General features: G+C 43.3%; 1 protein-coding gene across 1 annotated transcript in view; it reads left to right on the top strand.

Annotated features, from left to right (window-relative positions):
* LOC306928580 (arf-GAP with coiled-coil, ANK repeat and PH domain-containing protein 3-like) overlaps nucleotides 1–24318 on the top strand; it is a gene marked incomplete at its 3' end in the record, with an annotated part of 187883 nt that overhangs the window by 129779 nt on the left and 33786 nt on the right. Inside the window, exons 7-10 of the mRNA XM_079508809.1 lie at nucleotides 2824–2868; nucleotides 5883–5978; nucleotides 6437–6511; nucleotides 20905–20916. Coding sequence (XP_079364935.1) covers nucleotides 2824–2868; nucleotides 5883–5978; nucleotides 6437–6511; nucleotides 20905–20916 — 228 coding nt within the window. The remainder of the gene's footprint in view (nucleotides 1–2823; nucleotides 2869–5882; nucleotides 5979–6436; nucleotides 6512–20904; nucleotides 20917–24318) is intronic.

Raw genomic sequence — 24318 nt, 5'->3', positions numbered from 1 at the left:
CTACAGGTAGGACTCTAGACACCTGGCTCTGGACTACGTACTACAGGTAGGACCCTAGACACCTGGCTCTGGACTACGTACTACAGGTAGGACTCTAGACACCTGGCTCTGGACTACGTACTACAGGTAGGACTCTAGACACCTGGAACTGGACTACGTGCTACAGGTAGGACCCTAGACACCTGGAACTGGACTACGTACTACATTTAGGACCCTAGACACCTGGAACTGGACTACGTACTACAGGTAGGACCCTAGACACCTGGAACTGGACTACGTACTACAGGTAGGACCCTAGACACCTGGCTCTGGACTACGTACTACAGGTAGGACCCTAGACACCTGGCTCTGGACTACGTACTACAGGTAGGACCCTAGAGACCTGGCTCTGGACTACGTACTACATTTAGGACCCTAGACACCTGGCTCTGGACTACGTACTACATTTAGGACCCTAGACACCTGGAACTGGACTACGTACTACAGGTAGGACCCTAGACACCTGGAACTGGACTACGTACTACAGGTAGGACCCTAGACACCTGGCTCTGGACTACGTACTACAGGTAGGACCCTAGACACCTGGCTCTGGACTACGTACTACAGGTAGGACCCTAGACACCTGGAACTGGACTACGTACTACAGGTAGGACTCTAGACACCTGGAACTGGACTACGTACTACAGGTAGGACCCTAGACACCTGGAACTGGACTACGTACTACAGGTAGGACCCTAGACACCTGGCTCTGGACTACGTACTACATTTAGGACCCTAGACACCTGGCTCTGGACTACGTACTACAGGTACGACCCTAGACACCTGAAACGTGAAGGCTCATTCATAGTCTGGATTTTCGGTGGTGGGGTGACCACCGGAGCTGAAATAACGTGGAGCGGTGGTGAGTAAAAACAGAGAGAAGGGCTGGGGCGGTGGCGGTGCTTTGCTCTTCACCGCGGCTCAGTGACGTCATGTTGTATATGTTGTTGTTGACATCCGGGGCGGACGGGAACCCCTTTTTGCTCTTTTTTTTAAATGTTTTTGTGTGGCTTTCGCCTTTATTTTATTAATTTTTTTATGGAGGGACAGACAGTAGGCTGACAGGAAATGGGAAGAGAGATGGGGGGAATACATGCAGTAAAGGCCGTCGGGATCGGGAGTCGAACCCGCGGCACACTGCCAGATTGGATTACCAGCCAAGGTGCCTGGACTATTTAGAATCGTGAAAATATGGTGCAAGTATATTCTTTCAGAGCGAACATTTTTAAACTCAAATCTTTGCTTCTGGGGGGGAGGTCCCTGGAACAAAATATTTTCAAATGGGGCTCGGCGGCCAATTACATATGATTTTGGGGGTCCTTGACATGAAATATTGAGCACCACTCATATAGAAACATAGGTATTTCATGATTTAGAAGAATTTTTTTTAATTCCGACGTCAGGCCTAAACGGTTAAGACTGATATGAGGTTAGGGGACTTACGTGGCCTGTTAAGACTGATATGAGGTTAGGGGACTTATGTGGCCGGTTAAGACTGATATGAGGTTAGGGGACTTATGTGGCCGGTTAAGACTGATATGAGGTTAGGGGACTTATGTGGCCGGTTAAGACTGATATGAGGTTAGGGGACTTATGTGGCCGGTTAAGACTCATATGAGGTTAGGGGACTTATGTGGCCGGTTAAGACTGATATTAGGTTAGGGGACTTATGTGGCCGGTTAAGACTGATATGAGGTTAGGGGACTTATGTGGCCGGTTAAGACTGATATTAGGTTAGGGGACTTACGTTGCCGGTTAAGACTGATATGAGGTTAGGGGACTTACGTGGCTGGTTAAGACTGATATGAGGTTAGGGGACTTACGTGGCTGGTTAAGACTGATATGAGGTTAGGGGACTTACGTTGCCGGTTAAGACTGGAATGAGGTTAGGGGACTTACGTGGCCGGTTAAGACTGATATGAGGTTAGGGGACTTACGTGGCTGGTTAAGACCGATATGAGTTTAGGGGACTTACGTGGCTGGTTAAGACTGATATGAGGTTAGGGGACTTACGTGGCCGGTTAAGACTGATATGAGGTTACGGGACTTACGTGGCCGGTTAAGACTGAGGTTAGGGTTATGGTTAGAGTTATATGGTTAGATTTAGGGTTAGTAATAGTCAGACAACGCAACCAACGCCACGTCTTCCGTGTTTCCTGATCTCAGCCAGTAGGCTCCAGGTGAGCCTGCTGCCTGGATTACATTCAATTGATGAGTGTTAACCTACTTTGTGATTATTGGTTGATTTTCATGTGAATCCGCTAGAGGTCCATATGGTAAAGTGCTGCGTGCTAAATCACATTCTGTACAATAGGTGTCTTTATCCAAAGTGCTGTTGCCTAAACCAGTGGTTCCCAAAGTGGGGTCCGGGGACCCCCAGGGGTACCTGAGGGAGTTCCAGGGGGTCCCCAGCTAAATGATAGGTTGGAACCAAATGGACCATTATGGGTTTGTAACTCTGAGAGTTACCATTTGTACACTCTCAGAGTTAAATTAACATTGATTTTACAATATAGTAATTGGGGTCCCAGAGATGGGGGTCCGTAGACTATATGCATGTCAAATTGGGGGTCCTTGAAATTAAACTGGTTGAGAATCACTGCTATAGAGCCGTAAAAATATTTTCTTAGGGGGTCCCTGGCATGTCTTTTCAAATGGGGGGTCCGCAGGATAATTACTGTCAATTTGGGGGTCCTTGACATGAAAACGTTTGGGAACCAGTGGCCTAAACCATATGCTTTGTGTTTGTTTTTCTCCTCCATTTCTCCTCCATGTCGTCAACAGATCAACGTCCTTCAGGCCAAGAAGAAGTTTGAAATTTTAGACGCGGTGAGAAAACCACTTTTATATTCTGTTTCTCGTTTTTATCATTTCACTGTAAGGTGAAGATACAACGCCACAAATACACTGTAAGGTGAAGATACAACGCCACAAATACACTGTAAGGTGAAGATACAACGCCACAAATACACTGTAAGGTGAAGATACAACACCACAAATACACTGTAGGGTGAAGATACAACGCCACAAATACACTGTAAGCTGAAGATACAACGCCACAAATACACTGTAGGGTGAAGATACAACGCCACAAATACACTGTAAGGTGAAGATACAACGCCACAAATACACTGTAAGGTGAAGATACAACGCCACAAATACACTGTAAGGTGAAGATACAACACCACAAATACACTGTAAGGTGAAGATACAACGCCACAAATACACTGTAAGGTGAAGATACAACACCACAAATACACTGTAAGGTGAAGATACAACACCACAAATACACTGTAAGGTGAAGATACAACACCACAAATACACTGTAAGGTGAAGATACAACACCACAAATACACTGTAAGGTGAAGATACAACACCACAAATACACTGTAAGGTGAAGATACAACACCACAAATACACTGTAAGGTGAAGATACAACGCCACAAATACACTGTAAGCTGAAGATACAACGCCACAAATACACTGTAAGCTGAAGATACAACGCCACAAATACACTGTAAGCTGAAGATACAACGCCACAAATACACTGTAAGGTGAAGATACAACGCCACAAATACACTGTAAGCTGAAGATACAACGCCACAAATACACTGTAAGCTGAAGATACAACGCCACAAATACACTGTAAGGTGAAGATACAACGCCACAAATACACTGTAAGGTGAAGATACAACGCCACAAATACACTGTAAGGTGAAGATACAACGCCACAAATACACTGTAAGGTGAAGATACAACGCCACAAATACACTGTAAGCTGAAGATACAACGCCACAAATACACTGTAGGGTGAAGATACAACGCCACAAATACACTGTAAGGTGAAGATACAACGCCACAAATACACTGTAAGGTGAAGATACAACACCACAAATACACTGTAAGGTGAAGATACAACGCCACAAATACACTGTAAGCTGAAGATACAACGCCACAAATACACTGTAAGCTGAAGATACAACGCCACAAATACACTGTAAGCTGAAGATACAATGCCACAAATACACTGTAAGGTGAAGATACAACGCCACAAATACACTGTAAGGTGAAGATACAACGCCACAAATACACTGTAAGGTGAAGATACAACGCCACAAATACACTGTAGGGTGAAGATACAACGCCACAAATACACTGTAAGGTGAAGATACAACGCCACAAATACACTGTAAGCTGAAGATACAACGCCACAAATACACTGTAGGGTGAAGATACAACGCCACAAATACACTGTAAGGTGAAGATACAACGCCACAAATACACTGTAAGGTGAAGATACAACACCACAAATACACTGTAGGGTGAAGATACAACGCCACAAATACACTGTAAGCTGAAGATACAACGCCACAAATACACTGTAGGGTGAAGATACAACGCCACAAATACACTGTAAGGTGAAGATACAACGCCACAAATACACTGTAAGGTGAAGATACAACACCACAAATACACTGTAGGGTGAAGATACAACGCCACAAATACACTGTAAGGTGAAGATACAACGCCACAAATACACTGTAAGGTGAAGATACAACACCACAAATACACTGTAAGGTGAAGATACAACACCACAAATACACTGTAGGGTGAAGATACAACGCCACAAATACACTGTAAGGTGAAGATACAACGCCACAAATACACTGTAAGGTGAAGATACAACACCACAAATACACTGTAAGGTGAAGATACAACACCACAAATACACTGTAGGGTGAAGATACAACGCCACAAATACACTGTAAGGTGAAGATACAACGCCACAAATACACTGTAAGGTGAAGATACAACACCACAAATACACTGTAAGGTGAAGATACAACGCCACAAATACACTGTAGGGTGAAGATACAACGCCACAAATACACTGTAGGGTGAAGATACAACGCCACAAATACACTGTAAGGTGAAGATACAACGCCACAAATACACTGTAAGGTGAAGATACAACGCCACAAATACACTGTAGGGTGAAGATACAACACCACAAATACACTGTAAGGTGAAGATACAATGCCACAAATACGCTTATAGCTTTGCATCTTTGTATCTTATCTTGTAAGGTGAAGATACAACGCCACAAATACGTTTATATAGCTTTGTAAGGTGAAGATACAACGCCACAAATACGCTTATAGCTTTGCATCTTTGTATCTTTTCACACGGGCAGATGCAAAAGACACAAAGATGCAAAGCTACACTAGTGTTTTTGTGTAGCTGTTGTAGCTTTTGCACAAACGCAGCAAATGAAAAAAAATTAACACTCATCTTTTACTTTCTCTAATAACAATAACATGAACCTTGGTTGAAAAAAACTAAAGTTGTCCTTTAACCCATTCTGGGCGGGAAGTTCCGCTGGGAACCCCTTTTGGTGTTTTAAGCATCATGTTATACTTTAGCTATTGAAAAATAGCAGCTCTACAAGCTCATAGCGCGGCACCGAGTGCCGCGCTATGAGCTTGTTGTCTGCTATTTTTGAAAAATCGTGAAAATGTTTTTTTTAACTCAAGTCTTTGCTTCCGGGGGTCCCTGGAACAACGCATTTCCAGATGGTGGTCGGTGGCCAAATACAGATAATGGTTGGGGTCCTTGACATGAAATATTGAGCACCACCACTGATACAGAAACATCAGAAAACTGTCAGGATTTAGAAGACTTTTTGTTTTAGGTCTAAATGGGCTAAAATGCAGCATTGTGATTGGTTCTCGTGTCTCCTATCAGATTCTGTCCTACATGCAGCATTGTGATTGGTTCTCGTGTCTCCTATCAGATTCTGTCCTACATGCAGCATTGTGATTGGTTCTCGTGTCTCCTATCAGATTCTGTCCTACATGCACGCTCAGCACACGTTGTTCCAGCAAGGATACAACATCCTGGATGAGATCGACCCCTACATGAAGAAACTGGCTGCACAGGTACACGCACGCACGCACGCACGCACGCACGCACGCACGCACGCACGCACGCACGCACGCACGCACGCACGCACGCACGCACGCACGCACGCACGCACGCACGCACGCACGCAGACATATACAGTATATATTATATATGTATATCAAATTCATCATCATCATCATATAACCTTGGACTGGAGTACAATGGAGGGGAAGGCCCTCATTTTTCAATGTAGCCGAGATACAGAACACAAAATGAATTAACAATGTACATTTATTTACATCAATATTAAATAATATGAAACGGAAGACAGACAATACTCAAAAACTAAAAGAACTATAACAGATAGGCTGAAAAGTTATTAAAACAGTTACAACGTTGAACAAAAGTGCTGGAAATCATTTTTCTGAATTGACCTTCAGTGTGTGTGTGCGTGTTTGTGTCGTAATTTGTTGTATTGTATCTCTCTGTCCAGTTGGATCAGCTGGTCATTGACTCGGCCATGGAGAAGAGAGACCTGGAACACAAACACGCCGTCATCCAGCAGAGGGTGAGACCCTCTTCTCCTTCTGTCCTTCACTCTCTATTTTTTATCAATTTTAATCCCACAATTTTTGTAAGCCATTTTTTTTCACCCAATTGTCTGTAATCCTGGGCTCTACACTCCCTCTGCCAACCTGGGGAGAGCAACGGACTGACCTCATGCTTCATTCAGTGCATGAGGAGTCCAAGCCGCTTCTTATTATGGTGAAATTGGTGAGCTAACAAAATATGTGACCATCTTGTGGACTTCACACAACTTACATGGAGGTCTTTAAATACGTGGCCTGAATACCAGCTATAGGTTGAACTCTGTTACATATTTCAGCAGGTAACACCACCATGAGCGATTGTGAGTGAGCGAGTGGCCGAGATTTTGGGTGTTGGAATCTGGCTTAGGGGACACGGGGAGAACATGCAAACTCCACAGATAAAGGCCTTTTTGCCCCCTTTGAAAATAAAACACCTGAGGCTACTCAGACAATGATTATAGTCAGAACTACTGACATTCTGACCCCCTTTCCACCGGGTGGTTCCCAATGGGAACCGGTTCAGTTCTTTTCCACCGGGTGGTTCCCAATGGGAACCGGTTCAGTTATTTTTGGTTCTTAGTCCATGACCCAGAGCTCCAAAATTGGTGGGAAAAACTAGACCTATATTGAATTGTTTAAATGACCAATACAAGTACATTAATACATGGTAACCCTTCCACAGTAGTAGCTTTTTCATATTTTCTATTATTTTGCATATTTTCCTACATAATGCCTCATTTGCATATTTAAAAATGTTACATTTTTAATACAATAAATCATTGTCTTCGTGTAAGTACTCAATTGGGGAAGTTTCATGGTGATAACAATCTAATATGGTATGGTTTTGCTACACTCAATTCATAATTAACGTTCCAATTTTGGAGCTCTGGCTCATGGACTAAGAACCACAAAGAACTGAACCGGTTCCCACTGGGAACCAACCGGTGGAATAGGGGCCACTGTGAGTTCAAATCAGACTGAGGAATGATTTTGTGGTTGCATGTCATCACCTCTCTTCATCCCCCTCTTATCTTCATTGTCCTGACGGTTAGCTCAACCTCAACCGTCTGGGCACCTAGGCTGTTGAGCCAGCCTGACAGTTAGCTCAACCTCAACCGTCTGGGCACCTAGGCTGCTGAGCCAGCCTGACGGCGTGCCGCGGGTTCGACTCCCGATCCCGACGGCCTTTTCCGCGTGTCTTCCCCCCCATCTCTCTCCGCATTTCCTGTTAGGCCCCGTTCACACTATTGAGACAGCTGTCTTGTCCGTGTCTTGTGTCTTGTCCGTGTTTAATGGCCGCCCCAATGCATTTCCAATGGAAGTCACATGGTTTGACCAAACATTTTTGTTTGATGGGGGGGAGGGGGGCAGAACACAGCCATCAAACAAAAATGTTTGGTCAAACCATGTGACTTCCATTGGAAATGCATTGGGGCGGCCATTAAACACGGACAAGACACAAGACAGCTGTCTCAATAGTGTGAGCGGGGCCTTAGTCTACTTTCAACCTATCAATAAAGGCAGAAAACGCTGCCTGTCAGCTGTGATAAAAAAAACAATAAATAAATAAATCCTCTTTTTGTAGCTTTATTTTTACTTATTTACATGATGTAGCAAAGAAATAAACTGAAAATAATGTGTCACTATACATAGATCCAATGTGATAGAGTGTCCAATTTATATGTTAAGAAAATACAAATTTGGAGGAAAAAAAATACATTCACAATATCAATATTCAATTGTCATCATTATGACTAAATATGTAGGCAGTTTGTTTTAATCATTGGAAACACTGAAATAACGTATTCTATATGTTTTAATATAAAGCATGAACAACCTCTGGGAGAAAAATCTACATCTACAGTAAATATTCAGGTCAGGTGTAGGTGGTACATACAGTACATTGTTGCTGTCGGGAGGAAACCTCATAACTCCATTTTTGAGGTTTTTGTTTTTTTTGGTCATAAATCAGTGCTATTGAACACCCTTTGTGTGTTGTTTCGAAAATATTGAACCAATGGAAAGTAGTAAAAAGTGCTTTGGACAAAACCTCTTAACTCCATTGGACCCTCAAAACTCCACCACCTCTCCCCCTCTCATGGAAGTAATTGACAATATATAAAGTTACAACACCAACTTTGATGAGGCTGTATTGCTTTGTTTTAAAAAATATATGGTTTTCTTAATTTCCTGAAAAATTTATATTTTTCATTTCCTGAAAAAAATGAACATTTTGGAGTTATGAGGTTTCCTCCCGACAGCAGAGATATGTTGGTATAACAGAAGGATGATGATAATAATAAAAATGAAAAAGTAAGATCAGAAATTTAGAATGCAGACAGGAAGATGGAATGGAAAATGTGCAACATGTCAGAATTCATATATTTACATTTTACATTTTAACAACCGGTTCCAACACAAGCCACCAGCAAACTGTTCATTTCTAACAATTTATCTGAACTGAAACTCTCAGTGAATTAGAAATAATACTAAAAAGAAGTGTTTGTATGACTAAAAGCTTTTCCACACACATCACAATGAAAGGGTTTCTCCCCAGTGTGAATTATCTGGTGTATGTTAAGGTTAGACATTATAGAGAAGTGTTGTCCACACTGATCTTACCCCTATTTATTCTCTCCAGTGTGAATTCTCTGGTGTTTTTTAAGGCTTGACATTTGAGAGAAGTGTTGTCCACACTGATCACATCCATAGGGTTTCTCTCCAGTGTGAATTCTCTTGTGTCTTTTAAGATTTTTCATTATAGAGAACTGTTGTCCACACTGATCACATCCATAGGGTTTCTCTCCAGTGTGGATTCTCTGGTGTCTTTTAAGGTTGGACATTTGAGAGAAGTGTTGTCCACACTGTTCACATCCATATGGTTTCTCTCCAGTGTGGATTTTCTGGTGTACTTTAAGGCTGGCCATTTGAGAGAAGTGTTGTCCACACTGATCACATCCATAGGGTTTCTCTCCAGTGTGTATTATCTGGTGTCTTTTAAGGCTGGACATTTCAGAGAAGTGTTGTCCACACTGTTCACATCCATAGGGTTTCTCTCCAGTGTGAATTCTCTGGTGTGTTTTAAGGCTGGCCATTTGAGAGAAGTGTTGTCCACACTGATCACATCCATAGGGTTTCTCTCCAGTGTGTATTATCTGGTGTCTTTTAAGGCTGGACATTTCAGAGAAGTGTTGTCCACACTGATCACATCCATAGGGTTTCTCTCCAGTGTGAATTCGCTGGTGTACTTTAAGGCTTTCTATGTGGGAGAAGTGTTGTCCACACTGATCACATCCATAGGGTTTCTCTCCAGTGTGAATTCTCTGGTGTACTTTAAGGCTTTCTATGTGGGAGAAGTGTTGTCCACACTGATCACATCCATATGGTTTCTCTCCAGTGTGTATTATCTGGTGTCTTTTAAGGTTGGACATTTGAGAGAAGTGTTGTCCACACTGATCGCATCCATATGGTTTCTCTCCAGTATGAATTCTCTGGTGTGATTTAAGGCTGGACATTAGAGAGAAGTGTTGTCCACACTGATCACATCCATATGGTTTCTCTCCAGTGTGAATTCGCTGGTGTACTTTAAGGCTTTCTATGTGGGAGAAGTGTTGTCCACACTGATCACATCCATAGGGTTTCTCTCCAGTGTGAATTCTCTGGTGTACTTTAAGGCTTTCTATGTGGGAGAAGTGTTGTCCACACTGATCACATCCATATGGTTTCTCTCCAGTGTGTATTATCTGGTGTCTTTTAAGGTTGGACATTTGAGAGAAGTGTTGTCCACACTGATCGCATCCATATGGTTTCTCTCCAGTATGAATTCTCTGGTGTGATTTAAGGCTGGACATTAGAGAGAAGTGTTGTCCACACTCATCACATCCATAGGGTTTCTCCCCAGTGTGAATTATCTGGTGTGTTTTAAGATTTTCCATTATAGAGAAGTGTTGTCCACACTGATCACATCCATAGGGTTTCTCTCCAGTATGAATTCTCTGGTGTGATTTAAGGCTGGACATTTGAGAGAAGTGTTGTCCACACTGATCACATCCATAGGGTTTCTCTCCAGTGTGAATTCTCTGGTGTACTTTAAGGCTTTCTATGTGGGAGAAGTGTTGTCCACACTGATCACATCCATATGGTTTCTCTCCAGTGTGGATTTGCTGGTGTGATTTAAGGCTGGACATTCGAGAGAAGTGTTGTCCACACTCATCACATCCATAGGGTTTCTCTCCAGTGTGAATTCTCTGGTGTACTTTAAGGCTTTCTATGTGGGAGAAGTGTTGTCCACACTGATCACATCCATAGGGTTTCTCTCCAGTGTGAATTATCTGGTGTTGTTTAAGGCTGGCCATTTGAGAGAACTGTTGTCCACACTGATCACATCCATAGGGTTTCTCCCCAATGTGAATTATCTGGTGTCTTTTAAGGCCGGACATGTAATGGTAGCGTTGTCCACACTGGTCACAGCCGTGCTGTTTTGGTTTAGCCAAGCTTCTATGTCCGTTTACTGTTGGTAAGACAGGGAGGCCAGACTGATGATGCAACACTGGATAGGAACAAATATAAATGTGGTGCAATTTGTTAATAAAGAAATGAAAGAAAATGTAGCAACTAATGATACAATAAATAAAGAGTATACATGGTAAAATAATACTACAAGCACAAATTCACTGTGACACAATAAAAAGGTAAATCTAAATTACATTGAAAAAAATAAAATGAAAGCTTGAGAACTATTCAAAATATGACAGGCGAAAAGGGGAAAGTAACATACCATGGTCTTTGGGTTCCTCCTGTTCAGCAGAGTTGAGGTTGATAGAGTTCATCTTCACCTGAAGTCTGGAGTCCACAGTCAGATCTGATCGGAAATGATTGATATCCTGGAGCAGTTTTGGAGAACTGACACAGACCAACTCTTCTTATGCTAGAGAGCCTGAGGTGGAGCCACTAACTGCTTGGGCTGATAGGCCAAGGAGGAGAACAATAGAGCCATATCTCAACCAATCACAACCAAGCAAACTGCTGCATGCTCCACCCCCTCCTCCCCCAGGCATGCTCTATGCAACCTTCTAGAAAGAAACTGGTAACTGTCAGAGATTAAAATAGGGTGCATGTTTCATCCCAAAACGCAGTTTATAGTTAAGGGACGCAATAAAACAACGACCTCTGCATCCACGGGATGTACTACTGTTTTTTATTCTAGTTTATTTTGCTAGCTTTAGTTATAATAATAATTTCTTCTTCTGTTTTCTACATGCATATAACCACATTATAACCATATCAAATGAAATTAATGCTGAGTTAAAATGAGTTAAATGCTGCAATTTGTAAAAATATGACTCCTAACGTGGTTGAAGTGGGACTATAAAATGTCCCTGGGACTCATTTCTAAAAGACCATCCCTGCATCCTGGGACTCATTACATTGGAAACCTATTTACATCCCTGGACTGTGCTTAAAGGACAACTTTAGTTTTTTTTCAACCAAGGTTCATGTTTTAGGAAAGTTTAGGTTGTTATTAGAGAAAATAAAAGATGAGTGTTAATTTTTTTTTCATTTGCTGCTTTCTTTTGTTTTAGCGATTTTAGCTATTTTTGACAGGGGGGCGGAGGCATTCGAACATGGGGCTAAATATCTTTATTTACAAAATATTATGGTGATTTTCTTTTTTTAATTATTTACTATAGTCCTACTAGACCCCAATAAATTACATCTGTCCACAAAAGATCACAGGATCTACTGAATGTGAATGTAGCCTACTGGGGGGAAGCCCCCAGTGTCATAGGCTCAAAATGTCAGTTTGACACATTCAGTAGATCCTGTGATCTTTTGTGGTCAAGTATAATTTCTTGGGGTCTAATAGGACTATAGTAAATAATTTAAAAAAATAAACCGCTATAAAATGTTGTAAAACAATACATATTTAGCCCCATGTTCGAATGCCCCCGTCCCCCTGTTAAAAACAGCCAAAACCCCTAAAATGAAAGAAAGCAGCCAATGAAAAATAATTAACACACATCTTTTACTTTCTCTAATAACAACCTAAAACATGAACCTTGGTTGAATAAACTAAAGTTGTCCTTCAATATTTAACATGCAGTATATGAGTTTATTACTTTATGTATATCTATATCTATCCATGGGCGTAGTTGGAACTTGACCCCTCAGGGGGGTCACGTTCCATATAACTTCCAGCCCTACGGGGGTTTCAACAGTCCAACTACTGCTGCACGTCTTAATCATTGACAAAGTGACAAAGATAAAGAAAGGAATACTAGAATAGAAAGACCACAACAAGTATTGCTGCTCCACTAGACCACTTTACTGGTACCAAACATGAAACAGACCTTAACAAGTATTGCTGCTCCACTAGACCACTTTACTGGTACCAAACATGAAACAGACCTTAACAAGTATTGCTGCTCCACTAGACCACTTTACTGGTACCAAACATGAAACAGACCTTAACAAGTATTGCTGCTCCACTAGACCACTTTACTGGTACCAAACATGAAACAGACCTTAACAAGTATTGCTGCTCCACTAGACCACTTTACTGGTACCAAACATGAAACAGACCTTAACAAGTATTGCTGCTCCACTAGACCACTTTACTGGTACCAAACATGAAACAGACCTTAACAAGTATTGCTGCTCCACTAGACCACTTTACTGGTACCAAACATGAAACAGACCTTAACAAGTATTGCTGCTCCACTAGACCACTTTACTGGTACCAAACATGAAACAGACCTTAACAAGTATTGCTGCTCCACTAGACCACTTTACTGGTACCAAACATGAAACAGACCTTAACAAGTATTGCTGCTCCACTAGACTACTTTACTGGTACCAAACATGAAACAGACCTTAACAAGTATTGCTGCTCCACTAGACCACTTTACTGGTACCAAACATGAAACAGACCTTAACAAGTATTGCTGCTCCACTAGACCACTTTACTGGTACCAAACATGAAACAGACCTTAACAAGTATTGCTGCTCCACTAGACCACTTTACTGGTACCAAACATGAAACAGACCTTAACAAGTATTGCTGCTCCACTAGACCACTTTACTGGTACCAAACATGAAACAGACCTTAACAAGTATTGCTGCTCCACTAGACCACTTTACTGGTACCAAACATGAAACAGACCTTAACAAGTATTGCTGCTCCACTAGACCACTTTACTGGTACCAAACATGAACATACAAAATACTGTGCAACACTATTACTGCCATCAGTGATGTAAATAGGTTTTCAATGTAATGAGTCCCAGGATGCAGGGATGGTCTTTTAGATGAGTCCCAGGATGCAGGGATGGTCTTTTAGAGTCCCAGGGGCATTTATGAGTCCCACTTCAACCACGTTGGGAGTCATATTTTGCCTTTTTTTTGAGTGGTGTAAACCACTCCTACAACTGGCTTTTGTGTGCAGAAAAAAATGAGCATGGTTGCTATGTTCAAAATAATTTCTGACGTAATTAAATCACACCCGGGTGAACTGGATGACCGTAGCAACCATGCTCATTTTTTCTGCACAAAAAAAGCCAGTTGTGAAATCACATCCGGGTGTGATTTCATTACGTCAGACATTACGTCAGACCACAGCTGATCATGCTATATAAAACCTTACACCACTCAGTTCACACGGGTGTGATTTCTTTTTTTACAAATTGCAGCATTTAACTCCCATTTAATTTTGTATGGTTATAATGTAGTTATATTCATGTAGAAAACAGAAGAAGAAATGGTTATTATAACTAAAGCTAGCAAAATAAACTAGAATAAACAGTACAGTAGTACAGTAGTGCATCCTGTGGATGCAGAGGTCGTTGTTTTATTAACTATAAACTGCGTTTAGGATGCAACTTGCACCCTATTTTAATCTCTGTGCCATAATACAGTGACTCAAAACAGACCAGCAGGCACTATCTGTTACACATACAATATTTGTTACTTAAATTTCCGCACACAAACAACTGTAGCACAGATGAGACAAGACGGATTACTGGTCCAAATGATTGCACAGTCTCAGAGCACGCAGCCGCGCACAGTAAATACAGTAGGCTGTACAGAAAAAAGAAAAAAAACGTGTCTCACCTAGTGCAGTGGTCCCCAAACTTTTTCATGTCAAGGACCCCCAAATTGACACTAATTAGCCCGCCGACCCCCCATTTGAAAAGATATGCAATTTATATTGTAAAATCAATTAATTATTAATTATATTGTAAAAGTTAATTTAACTCTGAGAGTGTACAAATGGAACCAAATGGACCCTAATGGGTCCATTTGGTTCCATTTGGGTTCCATTTGGTTCTATTTGTACACTCAGAGTTACAGAGCCATAAGGGTCCATTTGGTTCCTAACTATCATTTAGCTGGGGACCCCCTGGAACTCCCTCAAGGACCCCTGGGGGTCCCCGGACCCCACTTTGAGAACCACTGACCTAGTGGAGAAGCAGGTGCCTTTTGTTGCGTCCATCATAAAATCATAAATGTCCACAATCTTCTCCGTGACAGCTCTGCTGTTTCATCATCCTCACAATGTTCAGAATGGACAGAGAAGAAAACCTTGTATCTCCCATTGTTGACCACAGCCAATTTCACAGATTCTTCTCATGGCAGAGAAACTTCTCTCTGTGGTAGCAGATCCAATGGGTATAGAGCAGAGGTGCCCACACTTTTTTGACTTGAGAACTACTTTCAAAATAACAAGCTCAACTAGATCTACCCACCAAAGAAATGTTATCCAATTGCTGAAAATAGTTAAACAATGTCCTTGAGTGGGCTTTGGAATAGTGGCGATGGTGTTACATATAAGACTAACGCACTTGGAATGGGAAATACAGAGGGAACATTTTGAATTGGTAGAGTTTTCTTGCATGTATAACAGGCAATCAAGTCACCTTAATACAAGTGGCAGATTATTTATTTATTTATTTATTTAAATAATATATTTTTAGGGGCATGTCATGTGGTCTACCTGCACAGGCTTTATGATCTACTGGTAGATCATGATCTACCTTTTGGGCGCCCCTGGTATAGAGTGAGTGCCAACTGTAGCATCTTGTGCAGATTTGGATAGCTGTCCTTTGTCTTTTTAAGATGATCAACTGTGTCACAAGACGCCTGCACAATATCCATCTCTGATCCAACCAGAATAGGGTGGATTTTCAGCGGCTGTGCATATTCTTCCAGGAGAGGTTTGATTTAGGGATGTCCCGGGCCGATGCTTCCGATCCGATCCCGATACCTAAATTTCTGTGTTAGCCGATACCGAATACCGATACCAGTGTCGTGATCTCATGTTGTGTTTATATAGCTATCTAGCTATATATCTCGTGTTGTGTTTATAGCAGACTCCTCACTCAAATGTGCACTTGCAGTTTGGGCAACTCCAAAGCAAACTCCACATGTCCCAACATTGTATTTACCTGCCATAGTGTCAACCCCCTTACCCCTGTGTCGGATCACTGGTTAGACTGGCATATTCACCGATACCGATATGACAAATAAGGGCCGATCCAATACTTTTCCCGATACCGATACAGTATCGGGACATCTCTAGTTTGATTCCTTTTTCTGTCACATGTAAACACTGCTGCACATGCCTGTGCAAGTGGTATTGCCTCTCCTGTGAATCACCTGTCCATTTGGTAACAGGACAACTCACCCCTTTTCTGGTTTCCTCCCGGAATCTTCCCCAGTGAGGGGTGGGAGAGGAATCTTCCCCAGTGAGGGGTTGGTGGGAGAGGAATCTTCCCCAGTGAGGGGTGGGAGAGGCTGGACGGCAGACAGCTGGACTTTGAATATCTCTAACTATAAACTTTCACAACAGACATCCTAAGTACAAATATAATGTATGAAAAGGCTACTACAGTTAAGTCGGTTCACGGAAGTTGTTGTAGGCTATGTGGGGATTATCTGACGAGGTACCATTTGAGTGGACAAAACCTTACATTATACTGAATTATACTAAATTGTTCATAGGGTCAATATAAGTAAAACGATAAAGCCTTTCCATAGGAGTATCTTTTTATATTTTTTCCAAAAAGAATACAAACAGCCCAATAGCATATTACAAGTTATCCCCCTCACTGGGGAAAATTCTCGGAGGAAAAACTGGCAATAAGCACCGGGGGTGAGTTGTCCAGTATTCGTCCAGTTCGCTGATAAGGGTATCCAGTACAGGGTGAAATAGGTGTGACTGCCCTTCTCAACCTATAGATATCTTGTATCTTGTAGATTTGCTGAAATGGGACATTCTGTACAATAACGACTTTCTACTTTTGGTACTTTAAGTATACATATATTGATACCAATACTTTTGTACTTTTACTCAAGTGAATTTTCAATTCTGGAACTTTTACATGTAACGTAGTATTTCTATACATTGCAGAACTTTTACTTATAAGTAAAACATGTGAGTACTTTTTCCGTCACTGGAACTGGAACTAGAACTAGAAAGCATGCGTTTGTCAGGAGTTCTGAAATTGGCCCCTTCCTTTATTGAAGCAGAGAAAACACAAAACAAACTTATTTTAACATCAAACAGCTTTTCAACAACAGACAGACGGAGACTGAGGCTTGGACGTGGCCTTGTGTGAAGTATTGTTATGTTGTCCGCTGCGTGACTACACACACTACACACACACACACACACACACACACACACACACACACACACACACACACACACACACACTACTACACACACACACACACACACACACACACACACACACACACACACACACACACACACACACACACACACACACTACTACACACACGGGTCCCTCCATCGTCTTTGTGTTTTTACGAGCTCAGAGAGCAGTAAAAATAGCACCCGCCGAGTGGCAATATAATGAAAAACATTGTTTTATTTTTGTCTTCTTTATTCTTCTAGACAGAGCAAAAAGTAACAGCAATCCTCCCCCCTCCCCTCCCCCCGCCCCCTTGCCGCCTCAGTGTTTTTTCTTGCTATTTTTGGGCCGTACAGCCGATAACTGACACCCATGAGTTATCTCTATCTTCTGTCTGGCACACATTTGAGAACACAAAGTCCACAGCCGCTTTTTTTTTTTTTGTAAGATTTTGTTTTCGGCATTTGTGCCTTTATCGATAGTTACAGTGAAAACGGACAGGAAGGAGAGAGAGAGAGAGAGAGAAGGGGAGAGACATGCAGCAAAGGTCGTCAAGAACGGGACTCGAACACGCGACACGCTGTCAGGCCCAGAGCCTTATTATGTGGCATGATGCGCCTGGACCGCTAGGCCAGCGGGCGCCCCCCCCCCACAGCTGTTTTAAATGCATCTCAATTTATATGCACCACAAACGGTTGTGGTTGTTGTTATAAAGGGACATTTCACTGCTGGAAGTAACTGCAGTCACTCAATGTTAAAACACATTTTGTGCTCAAGACGTCCACAGACGTCCTGGGAAACGTCCCGCGTGTTGTGCCCAAGACGTCTGTGGACGTCTTTGCAAAAAAAAGAAAAAATAAAGTTTTTTTTTTTATAAAAAAAAGAATATGTCAAAAAAATGAATGTAAAACGTGGGCACCCTGTTTTGTTTTTTTTAAGTGTTGTGTGGGCCCACAAAGCGTTAATAGTATTTGTAGTAGAAAACAGTAACACAATTTGAAATGTGCATGCACCCTATATGGCCTGAAGAATAATGAGGTCTGTGTGTTTCACTAGGGTTTGACTGGATTGCTGAATTCCTACAATACCCATAATGCTTTAGTGCACTTCCTCTCCTTGTGGAGAGGCTGCATGGAGGTGTGACCATAGAGTATATATATAATAGAGACTGAACTGGCGCGAAGCTCCGCCCCCCCAGCTATTCATGTCAGTGGAAGTTGCTCAGTGGCGTTTTGAAGCACCCGGAAGACTGCCGGAAGTCCCTCCCAGGACCTCAACTTTGAGGTCCTGAGTGACGTAGGGCAACCGAGCGCTCAACGTTAAAGCCCAGCTGCACGGGGTTTCCCGGCCATGAATCCACGGGTCCGCCTGTAGTCCCTCCTCCTACCACTAGGACCCAGAGCTTCAACGTTGGAAAGTCTGCCTGCCCCCTTGGGTGTGACTGTAGTCCAGGAAGGAATTCCTACAATACCCATAATGCTTTAGTGCACTTCCCCTCCTTGTGGAGAGGCTGCATGGAGGTGTGACTTTGTAGTCCAGGAAGGAATTCCTACAATACCCATAATGCTTTAGTGCACTTCCCCTCCTTGTGGAGAGGCTGCATGGAGGTGTGACTTTGTAGTCCAGGAAGGAATTCCTACAATACCCATAATGCTTTAGTGCACTTCCCCTCCTTCTCTGAAAGAATATCTTATATTCATTCTTGCACCACATGTTCACGATTTAAAATAAATAGCAGACCTACAAGCTCGTAGCGCGGCACTCGGTGCCGCGCTATGAGCTTGTAGGTCTGCTATTTTTCAATAGCTAAAGTACAACATAATGCTTTAAACACCAAACGGGGTTCCCGCCCAGAATGGGTTAATGCACCAAAACTTCCCAAAAGGAAGCATGTTCTGGTGAAGCTCTGTTGTTGTCTGTGTGTTATTGTCAAAGTTCGTTTGGGTCGTTCAAGGTGTACAGATACGTTTTAAGAATGCCATGTTGGTTCTCTCTCTTATCTGCCCTTCTTTTTAATTTCAGGGTCCCCTCAGATTGGTACAGTCTGTAAAGTCACAGACCCCTCAGATTGGTACAGTCTGTGAGGTCACAGACCCACATAATCCCCTCAGATTGGTACAGTCTGTAAAGTCACAGACCCCTCAGATTGGTACAGTCTGTAAGGTCACAGGGTCCCCTCAGATTGGTACAGTCTGTGAGGTCACAGACCCCTCAGATTGGTACAGTCTGTAAGGTCACAGACCCCTCAGATTGGTACAGTCTGTGAGGTCACAGACCCCTCAGATTGGTACAGTCTGTAAGGTCACAGGGTCCCCTCAGATTGGTACAGTCTGTGAGGTCACAGACCCCTCAGATTGGTACAGTCTGTAAGGTCACAGACCCCTCAGATTGGTACAGTCTGTAAGGTCACAGACCCACATAATCCCCTCAGATTGGTACAGTCTGTAAGGTCACAGACCCACATAATCCCCTCAGATTGGTACAGTCTGTAAGGTCACAGGGTCCCCTCAGATTGGTACAGTCTGTGAGGTCACAGACCCCTCAGATTGGTACAGTCTGTAAGGTCACAGACCCCTCAGATTGGTACAGTCTGTAAGGTCACAGACCCACATAATCCCTCAGATTGGTACAGTCTGTAAAATCACAGACCCACATAATCCCTCAGATTGGTACAGTCTGTAAAGTCACAGACCCACATAATCAGATTGGTACAGTCTGTAAGGTCACAGACCCACATAATCCCTCAGATTGGTACAGTCTGTAAAGTCACAGACCCACATAATCAGATTGGTACAGTCTGTAAGGTCACAGACCCACATAATCCCTCAGATTGGTACAGTCTGTAAAGTCACAGACCCCTCAGATTGGTACAGTCTGTAAAGTCACAGACCCACATAATCCCCTCAGATTGGTACAGTCTGTAAAGTCACAGACCCACATAATCCCTCAGATTGGTACAGTCTGTAAAGTCACAGACCCACATAATCCCGAGATAGTTAGTTCAGTAACAGTGAATTACTCTCGGGGTATTGAAGTCAATGTTATTCGTGTACCTCTCCTCAGTCCGACAAAGGTCGGCCTGAGAGGTCACTTGAGGGAAACAGCTGTTCGTATAGGCTGGGAGAAGAGGCAGAGAGAGCCTCCTGTTGGCTCTGGCATAAACGAGAGGACATTAGCTGGACGGACGAGAGGGGGAGTTGATTTGGCCAATCACTGCTGACCCGCCAACTGGAGAGTGTTTAAGGTGGTTAAGTGTTGAAACACTCTAAGAAGGTTGGAGACCACCTGATGACCTCTCTTCAGGTTGGAGACCACCTGATGACCTCTCTTCCAGGTCAAGGCTTCATCCATTATACATGGATTATTATTATCGCATCTCTGATGTATTTACAAACTAAACTGTGTCCAAGGTGGCCACACTGCAGATTACATAGTGCTGTGTATTTTATAGATCAGCTATTTGGAAATATAGCTGATCTACAAGCTCTTTTAAATCTGCAACATTTTGACAAAAATGATCAAAATGTTGTTGACAAAAATGATCAAAATGTTGTTGACAAAAATGATCAAAATGTTGACAAAAATGTTGGAAAGTGATTTTGTTCTAAAGATGTACTTATAATTGACATACTGTATACATGATATTAACGTTTCAACTGTTTTCTCTCCTTTGCTCGCCGGGCTGTCCTCCCTCCCTCCCTCCCTTCCTCCTCCAGACACTGATGCAGGTGAGTGCTCTCAACACAATCACAACCCATCGTACATTTTTACAATGGAAACAATTGTTTAGTTGGTTACTGTATCTAATGAGTGTTACACTGCCCAGAAGCATACAAATAAAGGTTATGTATATGGATAGTCAAAATCAGTTGTAAATGTATCTTGATGTGGTGTCATAATTAAAATTAATGTTGATATGGCACGCTGATTACCAAGAAAACATGCCACTTCATGTCAAAAAGGTTGCTGACGCCCTGATCTAGGGCGATAGCTTTAACGTGTTGTTGGTTGACCTGCACTGTGCTGTGCTGCTGCATGTTGACTTTCAGCATCTGATGTAACACCAGGACACCTCTCTCTCTCTCTCTCTCTCTCTCTCTCTCTCTCTCTCTCTGTAATCTATTGTGTGTTTACACAGACCTCAAGGCTGCCTTACAATGAATGGAACACACATACAATAACAGCACTTCATAAAACCCACACCAGCAGACCGTGTGTGTGCGTGCATACGTGCGTGCGTGCGTGCGTGCGTGCGTGCGTGCGTGCGTGCGTGCGTGCGTGTGTGTTTTGTGCAGAGGAACAGATTGAATGATTGACTAAGCGGCCTCTGGGGGAGTGTGTTTTACTGCTGTTACCATGCTGGCTGCTCTGTGTGTGTGTGTGTGTGTGTGTGTGTGTGTGTGTGTGTGTGTGTGTGTGTGTGTGTGTGTGTGTGTGTGTGTGTGTGTGTGCGTGCGTGTGCGTGTGCGTGTGCTGGCTGCTGCCGGGACGATCAATGAATGGGTGAGCGGAGCTGGAGAGAGTCAAGTGTGCATAGGAGGTCCCCCCGCTGCAGTTAAACCGTGTGAGTGAGTGTGTGAGTGTGTGAGTGTGTGTGTGTGTGTGTGTGTGTGTGTGTGTGTGTGTGTGTGTGTGTGTGTGTGTGTGTGTGTGTGTGTGTGTGTGTGTGTGTGTGTGTGTGTGTGTGTGTGTGTGTGTGTGTGTGTGTGTGTGTGTGTGTGTGTTTTTGGGAGGATTTGGCGGTGTGAAGTCCACTAAACTGTTTTGTAATAAATAATAATCCAAATCTACAAAATAACTAATAACTAAAGCTGTCAAATAAGTCTAGTGGAGTAAAAGTACAATATTTGGATCTGAAACATGCTGCTATATGTAGTGGAAGCGGAAGTAAAAGTATTGGAAATAGTCAAGTAAAGTACAAATACCTCAAAATTGTATTTAAGTACAGTATATTTAAGTAAATGTACTTAATACTTTACACCACTGGTTCCAAACGAGGCTGATCTGAGGGCATGAGGTTTTCTGAAAACCTTCAAATTCTTACTAAAACAACAGCACCCCCTATTGGTACTCTAAACATCGGGACATAGGTTAGGACAGGGTTCCCCAATAGGCGGCCCGCGGGCCATTTGCGGCCCGCGGAGCGCCCCCTTGTGACTCCTGGAAGAATTTGATTTTTTTTGAGGGGTCCCAGATATAAATGGCATTAAATGGGGGTCAGTAGCCTATGTATGTCAAACTGGGCATCCTTTTCAGATGGGGTCTTGCTGTGAAAATGAATTTTCAGGGCAAGACCTCGGCCTTGTGCGTGCGGACTCGGCCCCCAGCCTGGTACCCTAGTCCAGGGGTTCTCAACCCGTGGGTCGCGACCCCTCGGGGGGTCGCCAAATTATTTTGGGGGGTCCCCAAAATATTAAAAAGATTTTTTTTCATTTTATTTTCACGATTTTTCAAAAATAGCAGACCTACAAGTTCATAGCGCGCCACTCGGTGGCGCGCTATGAGCTTGTAGATCTGCTATTTTTCAATAGCTAAATTATAACAATGCTTAAAACATCAAAAGGGGTTCCCGCCCAAAATGGTTTAAGGTTATTGTAGCAGTCAATTTATATTGGGGGTCGGGAGGGGGCGGGGCGGGGGTCCCGAGACATTGCCAAAGCATTTCCGGGGGTCCCCGGCCAAAAACGTTGAGAACCCCTGCCCTAGTCAAAATATGGCCCTTGAGGAAAATTAATGGGCGAACCCTGGGTTAGGACATAGAGACATTGGGACATTGCTGTTCCTTGGAGTGGTTGCACCACTATGTCCTAACCCTGGGTTAGGACATAGAGACATTGGGACATTGCTGTTCCTTGGAGTGGTTGCACCACTATGTCCTAACCCTGGGTTAGGACATAGAGACATTGGGACATTGCTGTTCCTTGGAGTGGTTGCACCACTATGTCCTAACCCTGGGTTAGGACATAGAGACATTGGGACATTGCTGTTCCTTGGAGTGGTTGCACCACTATGTCCTAACCCTGGGTTAGGACATAGAGACATTGGGACATTGCTGTTCCTTGGAGTGGTTGCACCACTCAAAGAAATGCTTGAGACCCAGAGGTATACAGTACACAGAGTAGAGGGTGCAGACGACATTTAAGGTAAAACAACGTATGGCACAGTTAAGAAGCAGGAGTCCAACTATTAATCTGGTGTCCGTGAGGTCAGATGTATAGAGTTGCTGGCCGGCTCCATATATGCAGATGTAGGTGATGATCCAGTCTTCTCTCCATGTATGGTTATCCAGGGTTTGATGAGGTCAGTGTTGTGATCTTCATATATGGAATCTGCGGGAAAGCTTGCCTCCTCCATGCTGCCTTCCAGAGAGACACACAGTCACACACCCCAGAGAGACACACAGTCACACACCCCAGAGACACACAGTCACACACCCCAGAGACACACAGTCACACACCCCAGAGACACACAGTCACACACCCCAGAGAGACACACAGTCACACACCCCAGAGAGACACACAGTCACACACCCCAGAGAGACACACAGTCACACACCCCAGAGAGACACACAGTCACACACCCCAGAGACACACAGTCACACACCCCAGAGAGACACACAGTCACACACCCCAGAGAGACACACAGTCACACACCCCAGAGAAACACACAGTCACACACCCCAGAGACACACAGTCACACACCCCAGAGACACACAGTCACACACCCCAGAGAGACACACAGTCACACACCCCAGAGACACACAGTCACACACCCCAGAGAGACACACAGTCACACACCCCAGAGAGACACACAGTCACACACCCCAGAGAGACACACAGTCACACACCCCAGAGAGACACACAGTCACACACCCCAGAGAGACACACAGTCACACACCCCAGAGGGACACACAGTCACACACCCCAGAGACACACAGCCACACGCCCCAGAGACACACAGTCACACACCCCAGAGACACACAGTCACACACCCCAGAGAGACACAGTCACACACCCCAGAGAGACACACAGTCACACACCCCAGAGCCGAAGGAGGCGTCTACTTTTTTAATGTCTAATATTGTCCTGATGCCAACGTCCTCTAACTGAGCATTGGACAAATGGCAGCCA

Source organism: Electrona antarctica (assembly GCF_951216825.1).
Source record: "Electrona antarctica genome assembly, chromosome: 8".
Taxonomy (NCBI): domain Eukaryota; kingdom Metazoa; phylum Chordata; class Actinopteri; order Myctophiformes; family Myctophidae; genus Electrona; species Electrona antarctica.
Note: the sequence above shows the minus strand (reverse complement) of the source record. Positions and strands in the feature narration are given on the sequence as shown.